General features: G+C 34.8%; 1 protein-coding gene across 1 annotated transcript; it reads right to left on the reverse strand.

The window, feature by feature from the left end:
- Positions 1-379: 379 nt before the first annotated feature.
- On the reverse strand, positions 380-26506 carry Pdcd4 (programmed cell death 4). The gene is made up of 11 exons (XM_087185712.1): positions 26402-26506; positions 21746-22048; positions 19741-19835; positions 17758-17871; positions 8967-9188; positions 7593-7690; positions 6591-6705; positions 4597-4704; positions 4250-4360; positions 3295-3434; positions 380-1073 (listed from the first exon to the last, which is right to left on the reverse strand). Exons 1-11 carry the CDS (start codon positions 26442-26444, stop codon positions 1013-1015), a joined length of 1410 nt encoding a protein of 469 aa, XP_087041838.1. The 5' UTR covers positions 26445-26506; the 3' UTR covers positions 380-1012.
- Positions 26507-27897: the final 1391 nt, after the last annotated feature.

A 27897-nucleotide genomic window follows, 5' to 3' on the forward strand; every position in this document is an offset into this window, starting at 1 on the left:
TAGTATTTTCTCAGGCACTGAGTAAATGTAAAGTTTTGAGTCCATGGAGAAAAAAATTTTTAACTAATTATTTAGTAACAATTTAAGAATGACAAGCTAGGCTCTAGAGGTCACATCACTGAAAAACAATACAATGTACATGTGTTTCTCAGTATAATAGCAGAATTTTTTTTTTACTGTTGCGTTTTTTAGAAGTCTGCAAGTGAAAAATCTACTAAGTTCAAATGTGCTTCCTTATGTGATTTAACATTTGCTATATGAAATTTAAGTTTTGTGTTTTGGGGTTTTTTGCAATGCTGGGGATAGTACCTAGGGCCTAATAGCATGCTAGGCAAGAAATTAAAAGGTTTTGAAAGACCTCAAATAAGTGTACTCTCAATAAAGAATCAACACTGCTTCACATGTTTTATTTTGTTATACATTCTTATAGAACCAGTTTCATTTTTCCAGTTTTGTAGAAAAATAGATGTTCCAGCCACCATTTACTTAACTGTCTAGTCTTTAAGACCAATCAGTATGTTCCCTGGAAAGATGAGTAAGTCTCATGACTCATTTTTTTAAATTCTTTAAGACAAAGAAACTTTTTTTTTTTACTCCCAAAGCACAGTATTTCAACAGCAGCAGCCAACATGGGGTTTAGCAGCTTAACTTCACCCCCTAAATAAAGCTTTGTATAAACCAGTGATTTTACTACAAAAAACACTGTCCTTGAAAGAAAGGAGTGGCAGTCAGACATCAATGCAAAACTTGGAATGATTAGGTCATAAACATGGCACTTACAAAAGGTAGCTTATTAGAATATTCCACTTCAGTGGTTACTTTTCTCTCTTTCCTTTCTACTCTCAAAAAAAAAACCTTCCTTTTAAAAATTCCCCTTAAAATTTATAAAATTTCAGAAAAGCCTTGTACCCAAAACAAGTGCTAAAATTTAAAAAAAAAAACCTGTGCTAACAATCTCTTACAATTCAGATATATATTTTTATAACACCGAAGACTGCAAGAGTTCTTATATTCAGTAGCTCTCTGGTTTAAGGCGACCTCCATCTCCTTCACTTACAAAACGCTTTCTGCCCCTGTAAGGAAAAGAACAAAAATATGAAAACAGACAGATTCTTACTATATTTAATTAAAAATTAAAGACTTGGAAATTTTTGGTTATATAGTTAGATTTGAAAGTTTTTAAGAAAATGATCAGTTGGGCTGGGGATTGAGCTCAGCGGTTCCGCAGCCTGCCTCGCAAGCACAAGGACCTGAGTTCAATCCCTGGTACAAAAAAAAAAAAAATGATCAACATGTCTTAATTTTGAAAAAAAGACATTTTTTTCTACTGTGGTGTATTTTAGCAATAGATGTCAAATGAACAGCAAATCTGAGCAGTTTTTGTTTAAATAAAAGCTTAATTACTAAAATTCATTCTTATTGGAGTTATGTTAATGTTGAAACAAAACTAAGACATTTGATTTAGAATTTAATATTTATTTCTATCACATCATTGTTTGAAATTTACATAATAAGCCACATAGGAAACACTAACATGACTGAGAATTATGCAAGCTGGAACTGTGATAGATTTATCAAAGTATACATGTTTAAAAATTTTTCTCAGCTATAGAAAAGCCATTAACTAAATGTAGAAAGATAAATCAGAATAGTTAATTCTAGCCTATCTCCTATTTTGGGATTTTTGCCATTTCCAAACTGAAGAATCCCTTCCCTACAAGTAACCACACTTTAGCTACTACAGGTAGCAGCAAGAGCCCCCGGGAAACAGAGATAGTACAGAATTATCCCTTAATATCTGACCCCAGACCAACATGTACAAACATGTAAGATCACATACAATTGTGCACTTCACCGAAATAAGCAAAACCATGTATGATAAAAGTCAAAGTTGTTTGACATACACTGAAAATTTAGGTGTCTCCTCAAATGATCCTCAAGAGTAAAGCCACAGGGCTGGGGATTTAGCTCGGTGGTTCTACCACCTGCCTCACAAACACAAGGTCCCGAGAGCTCGATCCCCGGTACCAAAACACAAAGAGTAAAGCCACAATAGAAATCATCACACTTTCAAACAGAGGCTGAAAAATTTAAAAAGCAGTGCCAAAGGCCGGGGATTTAGCTCAGTGGTTCTGCCACCAGCCCCACAGGTGCAAGGACCCGAGTTCAATTCCCGGTACCAAAAAAAAATAAAAGCAGTGCCAAAGATATTGACATCTTACATAAAATGGTGTCATCACATGCCATGATCTGCATTTCCAAACATTTCTATCAAAGCCATTAAACCATCTCCCACTATTTTCCTTCAGCCTTAATGGTTTCTAAACTTTGTAGGGCATCAAGAACCCTACCAGGAAATATTTTTCAAAGATTTAACTTTCACAATGTAGTTAAATAAAAACACTCAAAGCATAAAATTTTTTTCAGAAAAACTACAAACACTTAAAATGTGCATAAAACTAAAGCAATTTTAACTGTTTACCCCTATTATAAGTTTTATTATTATTAACAACAAAAACCCTTACCAACTCAAGGGTTATATCCTAGTACAAATAATTACCTTCAAAGAAAAACACCCCTAAATGTATATCGATTTGCACATACTTTCTAATAGCCCCAATTCTCCATCCTGTGAGGAAACAGAGCAGGCCACAGTATGGGAAAAGATCCTAGGATTTTTGAAGCCTGAAAAAGTCTGAATTCCTATTTGGCCTCTACCATGTGTGAACTTAGAAAAGGTACGTTATACCCTAGAAGCTTCAATTTTCTCATCTTACTGGTGATTAATACCTACTCTGAAATAACACTGAAACTACTTTAAACAGAGCCTGGTACACATAACTATTGCACAAAATTAATTTCCCTAAAATGAACTGGGGCTTCATGAGGTAGTCCTGTACACATTTACTAGGGAGCAAAACAAGCTTCACTCATTCTCCATAAACTCAAAATGGATGGTTCTCGCTCTTTAGTCACATAAGGGAAGTTACTATTAAAATATTGTTCTAGGGCCAGGGATTTAGCTCAGTGGTTTCACTGCCTGCTGCATAAGCGCAAGGACCCAAGTTCGATCCCTGGTACCAAAAAAAAAAAAAAATATATATATATATATATATATATATATATATACACACACACACACACACACACACATATATATATATATATACACACACACACATATATATATATATTGTTCTTACAACTGGAACAACAGGAAACTGTCTCAGCATAACCTTCCTAAGTATCTCCTCCAGTATTTTACATTGAGAAAGTACTATTTAAATAAAGTACCTTGAAGGACAAAGATCTCTGAGTTGTTTGGAAATTATTCCAGCGTGAAAACATTCTTCTACAAATCTCTCAAGCACAGAGTATGAATGTGGGACATCCAGATTAATGTCAGGAATTTCATTGTAAATTCTCTCATAACCCTAAAACAATGAAATTATATGTAGAATTATTATTCCATATAAAATACACTCCATAAAACACAATCCACCATTACATCAATCTATATTTAAGGTCAAATGTTTTATGATGAAACAAATCAGATCTGAACCTTTGAAAAGTACAGAAGTACATTTGTTACAGAATGTTTTCTTTAGAACTCAAAACAGCTGCAGGCAAACGTCAGACATCAGGCAAAATCCACATTCACTTCATACTTAACTACCTTTTTAAAAATACAAAGCAGGGCCAGGGATTTAGCTTAGTGGTTTCGCCACCTGCTGCGCAAGCGCAAGGACACAAATTCAATCCCCAGTACCAAAAGAGAAAAAAAGAAAAGAAAAAAAAATACAAAGCAAATATCATACGTCACTAACATTTCAACAATAATATGTAAAATTTTAAATATGAAACAAGTATAATTTGTTAAAAACTGGTATTTTTCTCTAGATATAAATCAGAAAGTAGTATATCTTAGAAATTGAACCCCTGAAGTAGAATAATCACCCTACAGTGTTTCTTTCCAAGACATGGGGTACAAGAGTTTCAAATCTCAAACTCTACCGTTAAGAAAACAAAACCTACTGGGGCCGGGGATTTAGCTCAGTGGTTCCACCGCCTTCCTCACAAGGTCAAGGTCCCAAGTTCAATCCCTCATACCAAAAAAATAAAAAAATTAAAACCTACAGACAACAATATTAAATGTCCTAAAAGAAACTTTCCTTGACAATCATAATCTTTATTCAATATGTATTTACAGTTTAAGCCTCAAAATTGTTCAAAATAATGTTGCACTTACTCTTTTCATTTGGTCTACGGTAATGGTAGAAGACTTCCAAAGAGATTTTAATAAATCCAAAATCATCTTGAATGCACTTTCGCCAGTTGATTCTAAAACCATTACAATAGCCTAAATATTGAATGAAAGAATAAATAATTCATAAAGAAATTTGCTCCTACAAATGTACCAAATTTTTCCTCTAATATTGAGAATGATTACATACCAAGTAATGATTATGTAATTTTATAAGGATTATAATTTAAAAACCATTTATTTTTCAAAAAATGTTACTAAAGAAGCATTAAGTCACTATGTACAATAAGGAACATTTTAAAAAATTTTTTGGCATGACAAAATAATCTTACTTCATATACAAGTTCATGGTGAAAATGAGGTACTTCCAAGTCCTTAAGGCAATGCTCAGCTTCAGATATGTCTCCAGACAGTAAATACTCTTTCAGCAGCATATCAATCTATTAGATTGCAAAGTTGAAGTATGTTAGAACATGTTTTTAAAAATTGGACTTGCCTAAAGGATTATTTACAGCAGTGATGGCAAGCATTTTAGAGCATTCAATGATACAAACAGCCTGCTGCGGCAGGCATGCCATAGGTTTGCCACTACTTATTTACACTCATCCCAATATATTACACAATGAAACAGCAAGTCCTAGCTATCTAAGAACAGTCATTGGACTTGGAACTAACATTAAAAAAAAAAACTTTGTAGGGGTCCAGGGATTTAACTCAGTGGCAACGCACTTGCCTTGCAAGTACAAGGTCCTGAGTTTAGTCCCCAGTACCAAAAATAAAAAACCTTTTTCATAATTAAGTGAATTTCAGGCTTTTAAATGGCACATAATTATAAAGCAGATGCAGTGATTCAGTGTGTCTGAATAGTCACCAAGATCTACCAAGCAGATTTACAATATACATGTCTTGAATTGTGTCTGTAATGCTTCAGTGCTTCCAACTGAAAATAAGGGATTTTTAAATACCACTAGAGGGCACTAACTGAAGGTCTGATATGAATTTTTAAAGTGGCAAAAAATAATTCTTTTCTATCAAGATGATATTAAAAATAGAATGGAAGTAAAAAATTAGATGATAATATGACATTACTAGACAGCTAAGATTTCCATATAGTTTCTCTTTTATCTACAATTGTACATTTGAAACCCATTATGCAAAAATGTTCAGCAATAATTCCGCTTCCAGTTATAGATTACAGGTCTGACTCTCCTACTTGTACAGTAACATCTATGGCTCTAGAAAAAAAGTGGGAAGTTTTTCAGCTAAAGAGCTTCAGTCAGGAATGTTCTTCCCCATAAACTGCCTGTAAAATCACTTTTGTATTTAGTGGGGACTCAACGCTGGCTGATTAAAGTAAAAGCTTAAGTATCCCCTACTTCCAACTTAAACAATGTTATCTTTGTAAAAAGAAAAGTAAAACTTATTCACTGGAATACATCCTAATAAATAATTCCTACATAAATGAGACTTCTATGCTGTTATCCATCTTAATAGAATATTTAATAATTTCAGAATGTTAGATCCTGAAGGGACCTTAAAGAACATTCTATAGCCAATCTTTTCATTTTATAAATAAGGAAACTGAGGCCCAGAGAAGAGTTGCTTCACATGACGGTAACTAGTAGTTTAGCTAAAACCTAGAACACGTCTGTCCTCTTCCAGCTGTTTCATATCAATAATCTTTCAATCTTAACAGTGCAGAATACAGACAAGTGACAGGTGTCCACAATATATAATTAATATGTGACATTTCACTAGCATCCTGTAGAATTTCACCCTATTTTGAAATTCTAAGTAGGAAAATTACTTACCTGGCCTATACACAATCTACAGTTCCTTTGTAACTATCAATGTAGGTATTACAAAAATCTTATTTTAACAGTACATATATAAAAATTTTCAAATACTAATATAAGATTTCAAGGATTCCCTAGATAGTGTTCTTTTTGGTTTGTCTTGTTTGAGATAAGGTCTCACTATGTACCCAAGGCAGTCTGAATCTTAGAATGGCGTTTAGGCTGGTCTCTCATCTCCCTGCCCCAGCCTTCCAAGGGCTGGGGTTATAGGCCTGTACCACCTTGCCTGGCAACAGCCTTATAAGTAATCATGAAAGCCCTTTTAACTAACAGTCTCATTTTGAAGTTACAAACAGAAAAAAAAAATTAACAACTACGTCTAATTATTGTACAATTTGTAGCAAAATAGTATAAAGCCAAAATAAATGAATTACTATATTGTATTTTCTGTTTGTAGCTGTAAGACTACTTGTTTTTTTCTCTCATGGGAATGTGTATAAATCAAGTTAAAAACAACCCTCAAAAGGTACCTCTTTAACAAGGTGATTGACAGACTGCTGCCCGCCTCCGGAGCCCCACACACTGTCTTTACGCCTTCCCCCTTTAGACATACTCAGCAGTACAGTGGCCTTATCCAGAGCAGCTCTGCAAAAAGAGAAAAGCAAAGTTTAATTCTGATACCTACACATGCCTGAATTTTGCTAAATTATGGATAAAACTGACAAAATCCCATATGTACTGAAAACTTCCATAAATATGAAAGCAATGTAAAATTCAAAACTCCTCTTAAAAAACTATTTTTCAAACTAAAAAGTAGGGAGCAAAAAAAAGTTGATTCTCATTAATAGTCACATGCTCTATTACTTCCATTTCTTGGTCATGAAAACTCCAAAGATATTATAAAATAATTACACCAAAAAGAACATTTCACATATAACTAATCTTTATCTAGATCCATGCCTTTCCAGCAAGACCTTTACTATGACCTGAAGTAACCCTAGGAAATAAAGTCAATATATAGCCTAAGACATGGCTAAGTCCAAATTTAAATATCCATGAAGAAAAATCATACAGTGTAAATTCCAAATATCACATTGAGCTTAAAATGAGTTATAGCAAAGAATAAGCATCAAAGAAATGATTTTCTAAGAAAAAACATATGCAGATAAAACACAAAATTGTAAATGAGACTTCTATACTGTTATCCATCTTAATAGAATATTCAATAATTTCAGAATGTTAGAACCTGAAGGGACCTTAAAGAACTATTCTATAGCCAATCTTTTCATTTTATAAATAAGGAAACTGAGGCCCAGAGAAGAGTTGCTTCACATGACGGTAACTAGTAGTTTAGCTAAAACCTAGAACACTTCTGTCCTCTTCCAGTTTTTTCATGTCAATAATCTTTCAATCTTAACAGTGCAGAATACAGACAAGTGACAGGTGTCCACAATATATAATTAGTATGTGACATTTTGATAGCATCCTATAGAATTTCACCCTATTTTGAAATTCTAAGGAAAATTACTTACCTGGCCTGTATACAATCTACAGTTCCTTTGTAACTATCAATATAGGTATTACATAAAATTCCATCTCCAACAGCTCTAGCAATAAATTGGCCAACCAACTATAAGAAAGAAAGAGAGCTTTATAAAAAAAATCTAAAACAAACCTTTAATAGGATACAATTTCTAAACACATAAATGAGGAAGACTGGCTGAATTACACAGTCCATACCTAGAAGATGATGCTGGAATATTGAAAATGCCTTCTTGGCACCTGTGAATTATGCTTGGCATGCGCTCCCACATCTTGAACCTGCACAGCTAAGTGGGGGCCACGTGTGTCTTGCTCACTACTGAATCCCCAAAGCCTTGCGCACTGCCCGAGACTTACTACCTGATCAAAATCATCTATTAAGTGAACGGCTTAACATCAAGAGAAACTTCTTTTCTAAAAAAGAAAACAACACCCACACTAGGTTTTCTCAACTAGTTAAAAGAATTTATCTTATGGAGAAAAGTTGTGTAGAAATATTTATTTGAAAATATATTCATAACATTAGTTATGATAAAAATTGAAAACTTCAATGTCCAACAATAAAGTTAGGTTAAATAGTACATACATGATACAGGACATGTACAGAATTATATTTACCGTACTTTATGGTGTGAAAAAATCAATTTTACAAAATAGCATATGTCATATGACTCCATTTTTAATTGAAACCATCAGCCATATTGACATATAACCAAAAATAGAGTGGAAAACTTAACGTCAAAATCTTAACAGTGGTTATTTTTGCTGGCCTGTCTTCCTTTTTGGATTTTTTGCACAATCACTGGTACAAAGAGGAAGAAAGATCCACTTCTGAGTACGACCCAATACCTGAGACAGACTTCCATCGGTCACAGGAAAGCATCACAGAAACAGCACTGGGAATAACCTACCAATTTCTAAAGTAATATTTTTTAGACTTCAATAATTATACTGCAATTTCATGCTTTTCAAAATTACAAAAACGAACAGTAGTACTTAATGACTTTTAAAGTAAGCATTAGTTAACCAAACCATAACCTGAATTTTTAGAATACTGTACTAGCTAATAAAGTTTACAGACACTATTCAGCAAAAAATATTAAATATATACACTTAAAACCTAAACACTATATGCCGTATGTGAGGAAGTAGGATATAAAATTGAATTTATAGTCTCATTAAGGTCTGTTTAAAAAAAGCAAAACAGCTAGGACAAATGCACCAAAATGGGAGGGAGCTGCTTTTGCTTGGTAAGACATGTGCCCTATTTCCTGTCCATCTACTACACTTCACTCGGAGGCTGTACAGTGGGACAGTTTTCAGTGGAAAGGGAGGGTAATGATCCAAAAGAAGGTGATACAGACCTGTGGTGCTCTAGGGGTATCCAATGCTAATTCAGGGAGGTCTTGCAACAACTTGTCAAAGGACTTCTCCACATCATTTGTGCTCATTACTGTCCCACAGAGGTCAGAAAGCAGCTTCGATGTCATTTCTCTGTGACTAGCCTTTCCCTCCAATGCTAAGGACACTGCCAACACTGGCACTCCACTTTTCATTTCACCAAGATTTAAATCTTTTAGCATTTCCTATCCAAAAGAATAAGATTTTTTAGCTTAAGGAGTATGTCACTTCCTAAAGTTCAATACAATTTTATTTTTGGAAAATCAAGTTTTTACCTATATATCCTTACCTCTCCCTCTTTAGAAATAATCAGCTGAGCAGTCATACTTAGTGGACTAGGATAAATAATGCTGATTTGTCAAGCTTTACCTGAACATCACTAAATTCAAGAATGTGAATTACACTGAGAACAGTTTACTGAACTGTATAATATTACTAAGTTTGGTGCTAGTTAACTAACCCTCTGCTTGACAATCTATTATTTCTAAGAATACTGTATGATGAGCATTTGTGGAATAATTCATTGTACATTATCTTAACCTATTTATGTTTTTTTTTGGTACTGGGGATCAAACTCGGGTCCCTGCACTTACGCAGCAGGTGGCAAACCCACTGAGCTAAATCCCCGGCACTATAACCTATTTATGTATTTTACTGTTTGAATACTCTGCCATTCATATACTCCAGTCCTTGTCTTGAAACAAACATTTGTAATTTCATGTTAAGTTTAAAATGAGATCTTATAGCAAAAACATTAAAAATAGCACAGATACTATTTAAATGAAGGATGTGTATCTACAAATGGAGTATTATGCAGCCATGAAAACGATATAACTCTTTTATATTCTGATATATTTCCAAGATATATTGTTATACTTTTTAAAAGGTGTGAAACAGTATACATAAAATGAAACAATTTGTGCTAAAAAAAAAAATGAGGTCTTGAACCATTGTTTTTAAGTGGGATTCATGATTTAAATACTGGGATAAAGTCAAATATTCCTATTAAAAATACAGCAGCAGGTCTTCTCCTGCTCCCTGCGCACCAGAAACATTGCGGCGGGCAGGGAGTGAGCCGCCCGCACCCTCAGATGGAGAGAATGGCATACAGAGAAACTGACTTGTCAGAGGTCCGAGCAAAGTATTGGTGGATCCAGGGATAAAGCCCAAACGTCTAAATTCTTTGACCAGTTTTTTAGTCCACTGACTACACAGCCTAGTGCGATAGACTGGAATGACATTAAAAAACAAAATATGGTCCCCAATCAGAGTGTGCAACCCAGTATCAAGAAACTACTGACATCCTGGAGCTTGGCACATTCTAACTTTCAGGACCATATGGAATATGTTTAACCTGTTTTTACTCAATGGCCTCGGGTTCTTAGAAAATAGCGAGCCCGCTGCAGACAGGCAGGTCTGTGCACGCCCTATCGAGGTCCCCAGTCACGCGGAATACTCCGAATCAGCCCGCTGCAGACAGGCAGGTCTGTGCACGCCCTACCGAGGTCCCGAGTACCGAGGAAGACGCCGAATCACCCCGCTGCAGACAGGCAGCCACCTAGTTCCACACTACAAAGACTCAGAGGACAACAGACCACCAGAGCAAGGTACTGAGTCCCGATGCTCATGGCCCAGAGGTAGGGGCTTCTGAGCCGTCATCCCACTGCTTCTGGTCCAGAGGAAGGGGCTTCCCAGTCAGCATCCCTCCCGCTGCTCCCAGCCCATAGGAAACGGCTTTTGGGTCACCATCCCTACTGCTGCTCCCGGCCCCTGTCCCACCTCTCCCAGCTCAGAGGAGATAATCCGTGCAGGCGCTAACAGCCCCACGGCCCAGTCGAAATGAGAAAACACGAAAATAAGTCTCAAAACCAGACTTCCAGATCACCTACAGCAACCCCAAAGGGAAATGAGATGGAACACTCTGATACTCAACCACCTGGACCCACTGAACTGGCAACAAAAGGGGATCTGGAAAAAATGAAATCAGGAATAATTTCTCAGATAACAGGAGAAATTGTGCCCCTAGTGCAAGACATGATGAATAAATCTAGAGAGGAGCTGAGGAACATGATGGAATCCCAACATAGGAAACAAATGCAAATAGATTTCCAGGACATGAAAAACTCCACTGAAAGTCTACACAGCAGAATGAGCCAATGTGAGGACAGAATTTCAGATATAGAAGATAAGATTGGAATAAGTGACCAGGAAAAGAAAAACTGCTTCAAAATTATAAGGGAACATGAGAAATCAATCCAGCAGCTGCTAGATGATGCAAAGAAGAATAACATAAGACTGATTGGGCTCAATGAAGAAACAGGATAGAGTGCAGATGACATAAAAAATCTCTTCACAGAAATAATGGCAGAAAACTTCCCAAGCAGGGGAAAACAGCTTGACATACAGATAAGTGAGGCATATAGGACTCCAAATAGCCTTGATCAAAAAAAATCTACACATAGGCATATAATTGTTAAGATTCCAGAAACACAACAGAAGAACAAAGTTCGCCAAGCAGTCAGAGAAGAGAAACAAATCACATACAAAGGAAAGCCCATCAGAATCACAGCAGACTTCTCAACACAAACCATCAAGGCAAGAAGAGCTTGGAGGGATATATTCCAAGCCCTAAAAGAAAACAGCCTCCAACCTAGATTGATGTACCCTGCAAAACTGTCTTTCAAAATGGATGGAGAAATAAGATACTTTCATGACAAAGAACACCTTAGGAACTTGGTGAATACCAAACCAGCACTCCAAAGAATTTTACACAATATCCTAGGAACAGACATTGAGGATCACAACCCCAGGAAGCAAAGCAGAATGAACCCATCTGGCATGACAAGAAATTAAATGTAAAGGGGGAGAACCCAACAAAAAGAAAAAGTCATGGCAATGACAAGTCAATACGTTTCAGTTATAACCATCAATGTTAATGGTCTCAATTCACCAATCAAAAGAAATAGACTGGCAGAATGGGTCAAGAAGCAAAATCCAACAATATTCTGCATACAAGAAACACACTTAATTCAAAAGGAAACTCACAGACTGAAAGTTAAAGGGTGGAAAACAATACTCCATGTGACAGGAACCTGAAAAAAGCAGGAATAGCTATCCTCTTTGCAGATCAAGTAGATTTCAAACCAACACTGATTAAGAGAGACGAAGAAGGACACTACATCCTTGTAAAGGGAAGAATCCAAGAGGAAGAGATGACAATCATAAATATCTATGCACCAAACACTAGTGCACCCAACTATACAAAACAAATACTAATGGACATGAAAAGTCATATATGCACTAATACAATTGTAGTGGGGGACCTCAACACCCCACCGTCACAAATAGATAGATCAACTAGACTAAAAATAAGTAATGAAATAATAGAACTCAATCCAACTCTTGAACAAATGAACTTAACAGATGTTTACAGAGTCTTCCACCCCACAACATCAGAATACACATTCTTCTCAGCTGCACATGGGTCATTCTCCAAAATAGACCACATACTCACACATAGAACATGTTTAAGTAAGTGCAAAGGAACTGAAGTTATCCCCTGTATATAGTGCGATGAAATTGGAGATCCCTAGCAAAAGAAATTCAAAAACTTTCATAAACACATGGAAATTGAACAACACACTTCTGAATAACCAATGAGTCACAGAGGAAATTAAAGAAGAAATCAGACAGTTCCTTCAATTAAATGACAATGACAATACAACATATGGGAATCTATGGGACACAATGAAAGCAGTCTAATGAGGGAAATTCATAGCAGTGAATACGCATATTAGGAAAACAGAATGAGCCCAATTAAACAACCTGATGCTGAACCTCAAGCTTCTAGAAAAAGAAGAGCAGGACAACCCCAAAGCTCATACAAGGGAGGAAATGATAAAGATCAGAGGAGAAATCAATGCAATGGAGACTAAGAGAATGATACAAAAAAATCAATGAAGCCAAGAGTTGGTTCTTTGAAAGAATCAACAAAATTGACAAACCTTTAGCCAACCTTGTCAGAAAAAGGAAAGAAAAGGCCCAAATCCATGCAATTAGGAATGAAAAGGGTGAAATGACAACAGACCCAGCAGAAATACAGAGGATCATCAGTACCTACTTCCAGAACCTATATGCCAATAAGATGGACAACACAGAAGAAATGGACAGATTCCTAGATACATATGAATTACCAAAGTTGAACGAAGAAGACCTAAAAACTCTGAACAACCCTATATCAACCAATGAAATTGAAAATGTAATTAAAAACTTATCAACTAAGAAAAGCCCGGGCCCTGATGGCTTCACTGCTGAATTCTACAAGACATTTAGAGAGGAACTACTGCCACTACTGTTTAAACTCTTCAATGAAATTGAAAGGGAAGCAATACTCCCAAATTCATTCCTGGAAGCAAGCATCACCTTCATCCCCAAAGCAGAGAAAGACCCAACTGAAAAGGAGAACTATAGGCCAATCTCACTAATGAACATAGATGCAGAAATCCTTAATAAGATAATGGCAAACAGAATGCAAAAGATCATCAAGATCATACACCCTGATCAAGTGGGATTCATCCCAGGGATGCAGGGATGGTTCAATATATGAAAATCAATCAATGGAATAAACTATATCAATAGAGCCAAGGACAAAAACCATATGATTATCTCCATAGATGCAGAAAAAGCATTTGACAAAATCCAACATGCATTTATGATAAAAACCCTACAAAAAATTGGAATAGTTGGTCTCTACCTCAAACTGATAGAAGCCATCTATGAAAAACCAACAGCCAATATCATACTAAATGGTCAAAAACTGAAATCCTTCACACTAAAATCAGGAAAAAGACAAGGATGTCCACTATCACCACTCTTGTTCAATATAGTTCTGGAAACATTAGCCATGGCAATTAGACAAGAGAAAGAAATAAAAGGAATAAAGACAGGTAATGAAGAAGTGAAATTGTCATTATTTGCAGATGACATGATACTCTACATAGAAGACCCCAAGAACTCCACCAAAAGTCTTCTAGACTTAATAACCAAATTCAGTCAAGTAGCTGGTTACAAGGTCAACACACAAAAATCAATAGCTTTCCTCTACACGAATGACAGACTCACTGAGAGAGAAATAGGGCAAATAATTCCTTTCACAATAGCATCCAAAAAACTAAAATACCTAGGAATCATCCTAACAAAAGAAATCAAAGACCTCTTCTTTGAAAACTATGGCACTCTGAAAAGAGATTGAAGATGGTATCAGAAAATGGACAGACATCCCCTGCTCCTGGGTAGGAAGGATTAATACTTGGCCATAGTATTAAAATGGTCATACTTCCAAAACTGCTATATAGCTTTAATGCAATTCCAATTGAGACCCCAGCAGCATACTTCATAGACCTTGAGAGAACAATCCAAAAATTCATTTGGAACAAGAAGAGACCCAGAATAGCAAAAGCAATTCTAGGTAACAGAGACATGGCAGGGGGGTATCACAATCCCTAACCTGCAACTATACTACAAAGCTACTGTGATAAAAGCAGCATGGTACTGGCAAAGAAACAGACTTGTGGACCAGTGGAACAGATTAGAAGATGCAGAAACAATGCCAGACACACTCAGCCATCTCATCTTCGATAAAGGAGCCAAACACCCTCACTGGAGGAAAGATAGCTTCTTTAATAAATGGTGCTGGAAAAATTAGGCTTCAACTTGCCAAAGATTAAAACTTGACCTGTATCTCTCACCATGCACTAAACTAAAATCAAAATGGATTAAAGATCTAAATATTAAAATAGAAACTCTGAACCAGTTGGAACAGAGGTTAGGTAGAACCCTTGGAGACATCGGTGTAGGAAAAGATTTTATGAACAAAACCTCAGTTGCCCGTGAACTAGCACAAACAATCAACAAGTGGGATCTCTTCTTATTAAAAGGCTTCTGCACAGCAAGAGAAACCACCAGCAGTGCGAAGAGACAACCCACAATGTGGGAAAAAATCCTCGCCTGCTGTTCCTCAGACAAAGGTCTACTATCTTGAATCTATAAAGAACTTAAAAAGATCAGACCTCCCAAATTTAAAGACCCAATCCAAACATGGGCATCTGAAATGAACAGACATTTCTCAGACAAAGAAGTAGAAATAGCAAATAAATACATGAAAAAATGTTCAACATCACTGGTCATTCGAGAGATGCAAATGAAAACAATGCTGAGATTCCACTTCACTCCAGAAAGAATGGCTGCTATCATGAAATCAACCAATAACAAATGCTGGCGGGGCTGTGGGGAAAGAGGAACCCTGCTCCACTGCTGGTGGGAGTGTAGACTGGTGCAACCACTGTGGAAATCAGTATGGAGATACCTCAAAGAACTAGGACTGGAAGTCCCATTTGACCCCACTATTCCACTGCTGGGGATCTCCCCCGAAGAATTCAAAGAATCATACCACAGTGATATATGCACGCCCATGTTCATAGCAGCAGTTTGTAATAGCTAAAACTTGGAAACAGCCCAAATGCCCATCAACTGGAGACTGGATAAAGAAAATGTGGGGTTTTTTTATAAAACAGAGTACTACTCAGCCATAAAAAATGGGAAATTAGAGACATTTATAGCTAAGTGGATACACATTGAGGTGATACTCTTAAGTGAAATAAATAGGACACACATGAATAAATTCTGAATAGTTTCTCTGGTGTGAGAAACTGAAAATGTAAATAAGGACTAAATGTATAATAGGTAATGTGAAATAGGAAGAAAAGGGGCAAAGGGGAAGGAAGTGGGAGGGCTAGAGGAAAGGATAGAAGGGAATGGGATTAATATGAGAAAATGGAAAAATAGGAACAAAATCTTTGTAAATAGGGAGGACTGGAGGGGTTGAAGAGGGGACTGGGCAAGGGTGAAAAATAAGAACCAAGAGAGACTATGTAAAGGTGCAAATTTCCAATGATGAATGTCATTATATTGTATACCTAAAATGTACCAATGATTAGAATGAATAATCGAAAATGTAAAATAGGAAGAAAAGGTCCAAAGGGGTAGGGGTAGTGGGAGGAGCAGGGGAAAGGAAAGAAGAGAAAGGAAAAATGATGAGAAATGGAAAAAATGGAAATAAAGTCTTAGTAAATAGGGAAGGGTGGAGGGGGTGAAGGGAGGGCTACGAATGGGGAAAAAATAAGAACCAAGATGCATTATGTAAAGGTACAATTCCCAATAAGAAATGTAATTGTGTTGTATACCTACAATGTACCAATAAAAGAATTTAATAAAAAAAGAAAATACAGCAGCAGCTTAACTACTTTATGTTACCTCATCTAATACTAAATATAATTATCACTCCTAACATACTCAAAGCATAGACAAATTAGAGAATGGCTTAGGGCACCTAAGAATAGCCCATGCAAGTGGAAGTGGAATACAGGCAGCCAATAGAACTCAGGTACTCAAGAATGCCTCCCCTTTTTTGAAACAGGGTCTCACTAAATTGCTTGGATGGGATATGAACTTTCAATCCTCCTGCCTCAGCCTCCCAGCGTCCTGGGATTATGGGAGTATGCCACCACACCAGGTTTCTTAGAGTCTTTAAATCATGGTACACTAACCACCTAAACAGGTTGTCTTGTTAGTGATCTCTTCCCCACACCATTTCATCTTCTTCAACTGCACTGAACAACTGACTCACACTGCTTTTAAACATGATACTCCACTTTCCTAGAAAACCACCTTCAGCCATCTTTCCTGACAAGCTCCTAACCAGCCTTCAGATGGCCAGAACCACCTCTTGTACTGCTCTCAATTTTATACTTCTACAACCCTCTTGCTCACAGAGCTACTCAGTTAATCATAGTATATACAAATGGTAAAGTCAAACACCTAGATTTCAATAGTTTCTGCCTTCATAGGACTTTTAAAATTAATTTCCTCTGTAACCAAACATTTCACCTTATATTTAATAATCTATTTATACTTCACTGACCATTAAAAGGGTAGGAATCACCTATCTCAAATTCCTCCATGTAGCATTTACTAAACAAGTATTTATTTTAAATTGAAATTCTACAAATCCAAAGACACCAAATCTCATGGGTAATAGAAAAATGAAGAAAGTCCAATCTGAATTTAAAGAATCTAAGTCTTCTAAGAAGTTACAATTGTATTTTAACCCAGTAATCCTAATGAAACTAATAGATTTATTGTAATTCTAGATTTACTTTATGAACAATTTTATAATAAACACATTAAATGTTTCCAAAGTATGCTTCAAAAATCCTTATTCTCTGTTGCTGTATGCATTCCTTTTTCAAATCTTTGCATTGGTGTTCTTTATTTTTTGGACTGAGTACAAAGATAAATTTTAACCTACTCTCAAACACTAAAGTAAATGTCAAAAAATACAAGTAACCCAGGAAATCTCAACTGAGGCACCCAAAGAGACTTCAGAGAGTCTATTAATGCCCTGAAATCGCTAAAATTATATTTTATGAATTATAAGAATAAATGTTATAAATACATTAAAATTATAAAGCATGTTATGCCACTTTCCAGTGAAGCAAATGGCCACAGGTCTTCTTGTATCACAAATATACAAGAAAACTTGATTAAACAAAATGAGTTTATTCTATTTCTTAGATATTATTCATCCAAAAGAAAATGCTTAAACTTATTCAGTGACAGATCACTTAGGTAAGTTCTGCTTCTAATGACATTTTCTCCCTTATACCTAATAAATTATACTTGTAACTTTAAACCTACCGCAACTTCATTGGTATCTCCATGCTCAAAGTATTCCTGTATAATTGGTGTCAACGTCTTCTCAAATGCCCTTTCATCCAAAGGCAAAACTACAGTTTCATAAACACAATTCTCCTGAGAGGGGAAGAAAAAAAGAGTTATAAATTAAAGAGCAAAATATTCAGATAAATTATAATCCAACTGGTTAGTAATCTCCATTTAGGGCAAGATAAAGATATGCCACCTGCTTTAACTTATATTATATACAACTATAGTCTATGTCACTGCTCTTTTATAAAATCTGGAATTCAATAAACCAATATACAGACTGGAACCATCAAATGCATGATTTCTTCTCAATCCCCATTATCTTGTGTTAATTTTCTCTCTCTCAAAACTAATCTTTCAGTGCCCCAAAACCTATGTGATGGTTTCCTATTATATAAAGTATTTTCATTAAAACGTAACTTTTTGTCAGGCACAGTGGTCCACCTGTAGTTCCAGCACTTCAGAAAACTAAGAAGGGGAAAAGAGTTTAAGGCCAGCTGGGTGACAAGGTGAGGCCTCATCTCAAAAAAAAAAAAAAAAACCCTCACTATTTACAAGATGAAATAGTACCTCATAAATATGTACTAATACTATGTGTCAATTTAAAAACAGAAGTGAGATTCAAAGCCTTCCTGATTAACATTATAATAAAAACTATAAAAACATCAATATCATAGTGACTAAAAATCTCTAAGGAAAAACACTTTTCAAGTGAAATTTCAAAAAGAAGTAAGATTAATATCCATACCAAACCATCCTTCTCTCTGCTACACAAAGCTCTGAAATATTTGCAACTTATGAATGGCTTCTAACAACATATGCTTGATAAGACTCTAGATATATAGCCAATTCCCCAGCATTTGAATCCGACTGGTTTTAAATATATATTTTTTCATATTCTCTTAGAAATATTCCCATGTCTATTAATTAAAACAGGCAGGTACAGACATATATACAAACAATACACTATAAAAATAACCTAACATGCCCTGATACTTTCCCATTTAAAACTCTCAAGACTGTTTCCTATCTTATCCAAAGTCGGTTTTTAAAAAGTCAATATATGGGGCCAGGGCTTTAGCTCAGTGGCACCAAGACTGCCTTGCAACCACAAGGTCCTGAGTTCAATCCCTAGTACCAAAAAAAAGTCAATATATGGTATTTGTTTGAAAATGATGAAGAACATGGTTGGGGAGGACTGGTAAATGAAGGTACAGGATAAAATAAGACTATGAGTTAACAGTTACTGACACTGGTAAAACTGGAAGATGAGTACAAGCAGGTTCGTTATACTATTCACTTTCAGAGTTTTTCCATTAAAAAGATAAACAGATAACAAATCATTATAAAATCTACTGAAAGTGTACATTCTCAGAATTATCCCTACAAAAGAAATGCACATCCCCAAAACAAAATTTATCATTTACCATATTAAACAGCAGTACTAAAAAGGAACCTAACATCTATAAATCCTATAAATCCAAAATAACACATTCTGCTCAATTATCATTACTATAAAAACTAAACAACATGGGGCCGGGGATTTGGCTCAGTGGTTTCACCACCTGCTGCGCAAGCGGAAGGATCTGAGTTCGATCCCCGGCACCAAAAAAAAAAAAAAAAACCTAAACAACAGAATTTACTGAAATCTGATAAATAATCCTAAATGGATTTGTTGAGATTTTCTTAAAATTACACATATATTACTATCAATTAACTGGGTGGGCTTCCTCATGTCAAATTAACCTAACAATCCGTAAGCACTAAGTATACACAAGAGATGTATATGCTGTATCTATTTGGGTGTACATATGTGCTTATCTACATACATGCTACTTGACAGCTACAGAGTAAAAATCCAGAGATATTACTGGACAAATTTATGCATTAACTACAAACATGAAGTCAAAAAGTTTATAAACATTTTAAATACAAAAGAAAGTAAACCACTGATACCTGATCGTCATCATAGTTAGGATCTTTCACATCCACCTCCTCCACATCGTAAACCTGTCCAGGTGTACCCCAGACACCTTTGCCTCCTGCACCACCTGACAAAGTTTAGAAGTAAACAAGGAAAGTTGATAGTTCACAAATTTTAATTGAAATCTGAAATAATGCTAAATGTACAAATGTTAAACAACAGCTAAAAAAAAAAAAACCTTTAATTTCTGTTAGTTTCTCCAATTGAGAATTATAACTGAAAGTCTTTTTTTTTTTTTTTCCAGTACCGGGTATCAAACTCAGGACCTTGAGCTTGTGAGGTAGGCATGCGTCACTGAGCTATATCCCTGGCCCTAAAAGTCCTTTTTATTTAGATCACTTTTTCAATAATAATTAGATTTTCTTTTATAATCTATTTCCATAAACACCAAATTGAAATTCCATGTGGAGTTAAAAACCAAAAAGGCAGATGCTTTGAAGCAAAACAAACAAAAAAGATCAGAAAAATAGCCATATCGAAGACCTTGAGAGAAATGATACTGCAGCTGAACTCTAGAATACACATTTCTTGGGCCAAAACAAAAAGAAACATGTTAGGCCAGTAAAATGTGACACAAAACACTCAAGGGAAAAACTAACAAACACTGTGACCACCATCAAATGTTTTAAAGTAAAATACTCAAAATACAAAAGTACACATTAAATTGTATTTCACAATTAACAATGTTACAATACTTGCTATTTAACCATTAACAGCCCTAATAACTATCTATTTTTACATACAAACCAACCAGTATGAGTTTAACAATTCCAACTTTCCAAGTTTCTTTACTACATAAAATTAGTGAAATATTTTTTAAAGGATCAATATATTATTTTTAAAGAACTCTTAAAATGTCACCAATTTTTCTTTTTATTGAAGTCTTACTTTGTAGACACACTGTAATCCTTGCCATCTAAGCAAATGAGAATCTTGTAACTAGGTTTCATTTTGATCCAAACAATGATTATTGAAACTATTCTACAAAAAAATAACAATTTCTGACCAGTTGCTGTAATTTGTTTATCTGAATATTTTGTTAAGGCTCTTTCTCCCTTCCCCTTATAAAAAACTGTTCTTCCACGGTCATTTTTTTTCCTCAATTCCAGCTTCACTGATGGAAGATGCTGAATTCAATTTTCCTATGTTTCATTCTTTTCTCCTTATTCCAAGCATTTTCCTCATTACCAAAAAAGCAAGTCACTTAAATTATCAGGATCATAATTGAGCTATAAATTGAAACTCCATCATTCGGAAGCTAGTCAAATCACTAAATTATATAAAAACTCCCACTAAAGACAAGCTGACAGATCCCTCATTCAACAAATTTTAAATTTCGATCATATGCTAGTCACTACTTCAGGTGCTGGGAATAAAGCACTGAACACCAATCCACTCCAGTATCCAAAACGAACAAAACTAAAGAGAACTCAGAACCACATATATGAAAATGTGAAAATTTTCTCCAGATATTACAACATTTATATTCATTACTCTTAACAATGGACATAACTAGACTCGTTAGATAGTAGATATGATAAAGTTCTGGCTACCTCTTTCAAAGGCAATATGTGCACAATTCATAACTGAGAGACATTAGTGTATACTTTATTTTGTTGGAAATAAGAGTATAAGTTCTGTTCAAGAAAACTAGGTCTCTGGCTGGGGATGTGACTCAGCGGTAGAGCACTTGCCCAGCATGTACAAGGCCCTAGGTTAAACCTTCAGCACCACAAGAAGAAAAAAAAAAACAAGAAGAAAACTAACTCTACTCAAGGAAAAAAACCTTAAGTGGGATGATCTTCAAATTGCTACTAGATTTTAAGATATTTCAACACTAAAAATTTAATCATCCTATACAAAACCACAAACCTTTATCATGTTTAAATCTCTTTCATTCCTAGGACAAGGAAATCACAGAACAACAACTGGACAATTTTTTGCCCATTTGTTTCTTTGCACACGGTGTATACCAACCTTTCTTTGGTAGTCCCCTTCCTTTACCAGATCTAGACCGCCTATCTAGCAACCGTCCCTTCGGACTGGTTGGCACAGTTACTCCACCTCGAAGGGCTTCACTTCCATTATCACTGACTGAATCGCCTCTGCCAGAGTCCCGGGATGAGTTTTTCCGTAGTCGTCTTTTTGCCTTGGCATTAATTCTAGCTTCATTAATGGAGGATGCTGAAATCCAATTTCCATTTATTTCATTCCTTATTTCCTCAGTCCCAGTGTTTTCTTCATCACCAGAAATGAGAGAGTCACTTAAATTATCAGGATCTTAAAGAGAAAGATAAGAAAATGAATTATTTTTTAAGTATTCTCTATTGCTGTATACAAGGTATAGTCATTAAATGTGATTAGGGTGAATCACATGAAATTACCATTTCTATAGGTTAATAATAGTCACACACACTGGCAATTTCATGTGGTTCAATCCAATAAATGACAGCTAAATAGGACTACTTTTCCCATTACCCAGGAAAAGGAGCCAGTCTTAATGAACAAAGTTTCCTGAAAAAAACAAGTTGCGCCCATATTTAGATCACACAATCTATGTTAATATCAATACCATACATAGACTTTTGTGCGTAGAAAGTTAAGCAACTGGAGACATTAAGACAAAGAATCTTGAAAAAAGACTAGTTTTTACAGAAGAATGGCTAGTATTTTTTATCAGGGGTTGTCCTGGATACTTTGCTATTTACTCACAGGTTCCACAGTTAATTATTATACTATTTATACAAATAAGTAAAGTAAGGCCCAGAGTTGTTCGCATGACTAGCCACACATCCAATAATAAATACAGTGATCATTTTAGGATTAGGGGTTATTACTAATCAAAAAGAGCCTGAAAAGTCAATAGGCAATCGTGTGACTGGGAAGCTGAACTGTTTATGCCTTCCCAATAAGACTTGCTTTCAAAGCTATCATCTCAAAGTCCTAACTCATCTCCCAAACCCGATTCATATTACTGTCTATCCTCTGAAAATCTTGTAGACTACATAAGATGATACATTATCTCCTGAAAGAAAATATATTTGGAGCTCCCTATGATTCCCCTGCTTAGAAAGTGATTCTCACTTAGCAAGATACTTTTAAGATATTCCTCAAATCGTATTCATGGAAACTTTCCTAGGCACAGCAACACTAATGCTCACATACTGTTCATTTAACACAACACAGAAGTCAGTTTATTACCTCTTTTATAAGCTGTCTTGCTTTTCCAACTACGTCATATGTCTCAAAGGAGGACCCATAACTAGACTCTACTTCTTTGTATTATCAGCACTTAGTACACTACCATACCATTAAGTAAAATGTCAATGGCAGTCACATGAAGACATTTGGCTTTGCTCTGAAAATGCACTTAAGTCAGAAAGGCTGAAGAATTAGTTACCACTAGGTCAGAGTTTTGTTTGTTAGCATTAACACAAGTCAGAGCAATTCACTTAAATGGTGTGCAGTATGTCTAATTATAATTCCAATGTGTCAGTCCATGTCTATGAGCTTTAACATGTTTTAAGGTATTTTGTAACTAAAAACTTTAATCATTTATAAAACACATACATGTGTTAAAACCATTACAATTCTTGACAAGTATACATTAGGAACAAATATTGTGGTAATCAAAAAACAAAAACATTAAGTGGAGTTAGTCTCGTAAATAGCCATCTAACTATCTCCAAAAGGGGCTGGGGATTTAGCTCGGTGCCTTGTAAGCAAGCACAAGGTCCTGAATTTGATCCCCGGGACCAAAAAAAACCAAAAAATTACCAAACGATCGCCAAACTGAAGAGACGGATTGTCTAAAACAGGCCCCCACTATAAACCCTTTTAAAGATTTTCCTATTATCTCCAAAGAAAGTATAAGCCCTTTACCTTATAGTTTAAGCAAGGTCATTCATGATCTTGCTCCCCTCACCATAGTCACTAATGACCATTCGCACATTCAAATGGCCAAAGCTTAGATTTGACATCATAGGTAGAAGGTGAGGGGATTAGTTTGGCAGAGGAACATAGCACATATTAGAAAAAAAACAGAAAATATAAAAGGAGTGACCAGCTAAGAAACTGTTACAGTAATTTGGTCATAAACCAGAAAAAAGCAAGGGTAGTCACTAGAGTTAATAATAATGTGATACTCTTAAAAATAAAGATTTTAAGCAGAATAGATTTGGGGTTAACTAAGAGTGAAGAAATGCCTTTCAAGTCTGAACTGGTGAGAAGGTGGTGTTTTAAGGGTATGTTTGAGACTTCTTCATAACTAACTAGTAGTAGTAACTGTTGTCTTAGTAGCAGTAGTACCATTTTACATTGCATATGACTGCAACTACAGAAAATTCAAAGCTAGAATACAGCAATGTTGACAGCTGAAGACACAAAGATGAACAATGGAGTCAATGTAAAGAGAAAGAAGCAAAAGATTTAAGGTAATGGAGACAAAAAAGACTAGAGATGGACACATTAGATAGGGTTTTCATGTAGTTGAGAAAAACATTAAACATCTACCACCTCTCACTATTGCTTCCATTATTCTACCATTTAGGTGAACCACAAAACTGGTCCAGAAGACAAAGAATTTAGAAGTATAATAAAATTTTTTAATCTGTCCCTTGAATTATTAAAATATTAGATTTAAATATATCTATTTCCCATATTTGTTCTTTTCTCCAACTTTTTAAACCGCCATTCAAATGCAGTATATGTTTACAGGTCTTCAGAAATAAACATTCTCCCTAGGTATATTTTATATATTTAACCTTAAAATTTTTAACCCATGTTTATATCAATTGCTTTTTTATATTTTGTTATTCATGCTCACCTAAGTTTGAAAATCACAATAAAGTGATTATGGAATCCCAATAATTACTGATCTGACTTAAAAAAAAATTAAAAGGATAAAAAACCTGAGTACAGAATGTATAACCTCAAAATTATTTTGTTTACTAATTTCCTCTTTTTGAATTCTAATATCTCAGTAGTAACCACTTCAACTTATATGACCATAGTATCAGGCAACTGCATTTTCAATTCTGGTGCCCAGTGAGTGGCACAATTAGAATAACAAATCAAAAATATTTTCATGCATTGCATACTTAATATGTACAATATGCTTGACACATACAATCTCACTAAACCCTAACAACTGATAAAAAGGTATTTATATCCCAATTATATATATGAAGAAACTGAAGGTCCAAGGAAATAATTTACTTCCTCAAAGTAACAAAACTGGTAAAGGTAGAAACTGGAGGGGTAGTATCTCTAACTAGAACTATTTGCTATAGGATGAATTTATAAAGAGAGACTGAGTTAGGCCTGAAAAACAAGTTGTTATTTTAAGGAAGTACTGGGGAGAAGCACCAAAAACAGAATTATAACTAGGTCTTGAAACAAAAATTATAAATCTTACAGCTATACTAATAGAAACAGAAATAGAACACAGGCCATATGTGTAATTTTAATTTTCTAGTAGCCACATTAAGTAAAAACAAAGTAGGTAAATTAATTTTAACATTTCATACAATAACAATAATTTGAACATGCAATGAATATAAGAAATTATTGAGCTATTTATCTTCATCTCATTTCAGACTAGCTACATTCAAGTGCTTCAAGGTAGATGGATAGTAGTCATTAGTCATACTGGACTGTGGAAAAAAGAAGCAATTACCTATATGTGAAATACATCCTCAAACTAGGTTACCATCCCCACCTAAGTAGGGACATATTACTCATTTATAACCCTAAAAAAACAGTTCTCACTTAGCTATTGTACATAGCAGCATAGAAATAATCACTCATTATTGCAGCAATTTTTTTCAACTATAACTTCCTAGCATACTTTAAATCAAAGGTTTATAAATACAAAATGACAAGTTTCAACAGCAAAGTATTTGTTTAGGTCAAAGAAAACTATGAATTTGTAAACATAGTGAATTAAAGTCATTAAAGAAAGGAAGGTATAGTGTTTAATCATGAAACGTATTTACAACAGAAATAGAAAGCTTTCTATATTAATAAAACTAGTAAGCAAAGAATCATCTAAAACATACCAATATAAAAAGTTTTTACTATTCATGTATTGTACAATCCTAATTAACTCTTTGGGAAGATTATTTTGAAAACTATACAATAAATACATTTTAGGTTATCATAAGTTACTCAACATTTGCTCAGCTATTCCACAAAACATGTAACTTTTTATATCAATGTGGTATGAAAGCATCATGGGAAAATACCATAGGTAACATATAAAATATAAATCACTAGGAAAGAGATCAAAGATAACAATTATAGTTTATATTATAGAAATTACTACCCTCTGTGAAAATATCAATAAGTAGGTTATCTTTCTATATTCTGTAGTATATACTTTATTATAAATAATGGCATGTAAGAATATATGGAATATGAAAGGATAGGCAGAAAAACAGGACGTGATAAATTCACATGAAAATAAAAATTGCAAACTTAAAAAAAAAGAACTGCAAACTTGATTGTAAACATGGCTTGCTTTCCTACAGCAGGAATTAAGATGGTACTTAAAGAAAACTTTACTACCATGTTTTCATAAAGTATAGACAACATGAAGCTTGCTCACAAGACAGGGTTTAAGACATTACTTACCTGTAGGGTTCACATTCAGTATCTGCTCACTTTCTATTTCCATTGTTTCTTAATTTTACTTGTACTGATTAAACAAACTACCAAAGGGAAGTCTTCTGTCAGAATCTGTTTCTTAAAAGAAAAACACAAAAAGTTTCAATATTTTCTAAACTGATTAAGGGAAATTATAGTCATCAAAAAATACATAATTCCATTTTTTAACAAGTTTTCATTCAAAGGTAGCTTAACCTAATTAACATTTGGCTGCAATTTTCTTGACAAGTCTGAGTCAAAGAAAAAAAAAACCAAAACTTTAAAAATCCCAAAGGATTTCAGTATGTCCCAAAGCAGCCCTTTAACTTGAAGATATATTTGCTACATACATTTACTTCAAGTTAAAAAATATATATAGATATATAAGACGTAACTGCCATTTCATTACCTCGGTCTCTATAATTCATGTTGTAAGACTGAGATTAGTAGAATTTTTTTTTTTGGCAGAACTGGGTATCAAACTCAGGTGTGTTTGCCAGGCAGGTGTGGCGCCACGGACCTACATCCCTGGCCCGGGAGAAATTTTTTTTTGGTACCAGGGATTGAACTCAAGATCTTGTGCTTTCAAGGCAGGCGGCGGAACTGCTGAGCTAAATCCCCAGCCCTTAGGAGAAATTTTTTTAAATCAGCTTTCTTTTTTTTTTTGGTACTGGGGATCGAACTTGGGTCCTCGCGCTTGCGCAGCAGGCGGCAGAACCACTGAGCTAAATTCCCAGCCCTAAATCAGCTTTTTCTGTAATGAGTCTATTATTTTTATAATACGAAAAATCTATTCAACAAAATCTAACCTATCTCAGAAAGGTATAAGTACAATGGCACAGATCTCAGTATCATAGACCTCAGTATCAAAATGACTTAAACATTACTACTACTGGAAATTTCGATAAATTAAGTACCATTTATTTACACAATTAACAAGAGTGATTCAGATCCAATGTTATTTGAAAGGATTACCAAAATAGTTTTCATGGAAATATACTACTAGAAAATATAATCAAATAAGATTTCAGATCTCTCTAGAAGCATTAAACAGTGATCTAGAGTACTTGTCTTTCTATGTGTAAGTCATAGAGGTTAGCTCTAAATCCTTGCAGTTACAATCATTTCACTAGCAGCATCCTCATCTGTTGACACAAAATATACAAATTAGTGAAAATGCCTAATAAACTATAGAAAATTATTTTTTATATAATATAAGCTATAGTTAGATAATATTTTAGGGTAAAATTTTATACACACACACACACACAGCGCTTCTTGGGACCCAAAGGTGACACTGACCTTTAGATTCCTCAATATATACTATAATATCCTTTTCTCAAAAAAAAAAAAAAAAAGGATCAATTTGTGTAACAAAACCAAAACCTTATGGTAAAGTTACAGCATAATTCTTAGACTTCATTAAAATGCTATCATACTGCTTCTGAAACTTAGTGGTAAGATCATTCTCTAATTCTATACAG

This window comes from Heterocephalus glaber, unplaced genomic scaffold, assembly GCF_053883595.1.
Source record: "Heterocephalus glaber isolate CG9 unplaced genomic scaffold, H.glaber_assembly_v1.0 deba00001497, whole genome shotgun sequence".
Taxonomy (NCBI): domain Eukaryota; kingdom Metazoa; phylum Chordata; class Mammalia; order Rodentia; family Bathyergidae; genus Heterocephalus; species Heterocephalus glaber.

What these genes read in the sequence shown, in the direction of transcription:
- Pdcd4 (XM_087185712.1), bottom strand. Translation starts at nt 26,444, where the DNA reads ATGGAAATAGAAAGTGAGCAGATACTGAATGTGAACCCTACAG. An exon ending in ACTGAATGTGAACCCTACAG is followed by an intron (nt 22,049 to 26,401) that starts GTAAGTAATGTC and finishes TTTCTCTTTAAG; the next exon opens with ATCCTGATAATTTAAGTGAC. An exon ending in AGAGATCTTTGTCCTTCAAG is followed by an intron (nt 1,074 to 3,294) that starts GTACTTTATTTA and finishes TTTTCCTTACAG; the next exon opens with GGGCAGAAAGCGTTTTGTAA.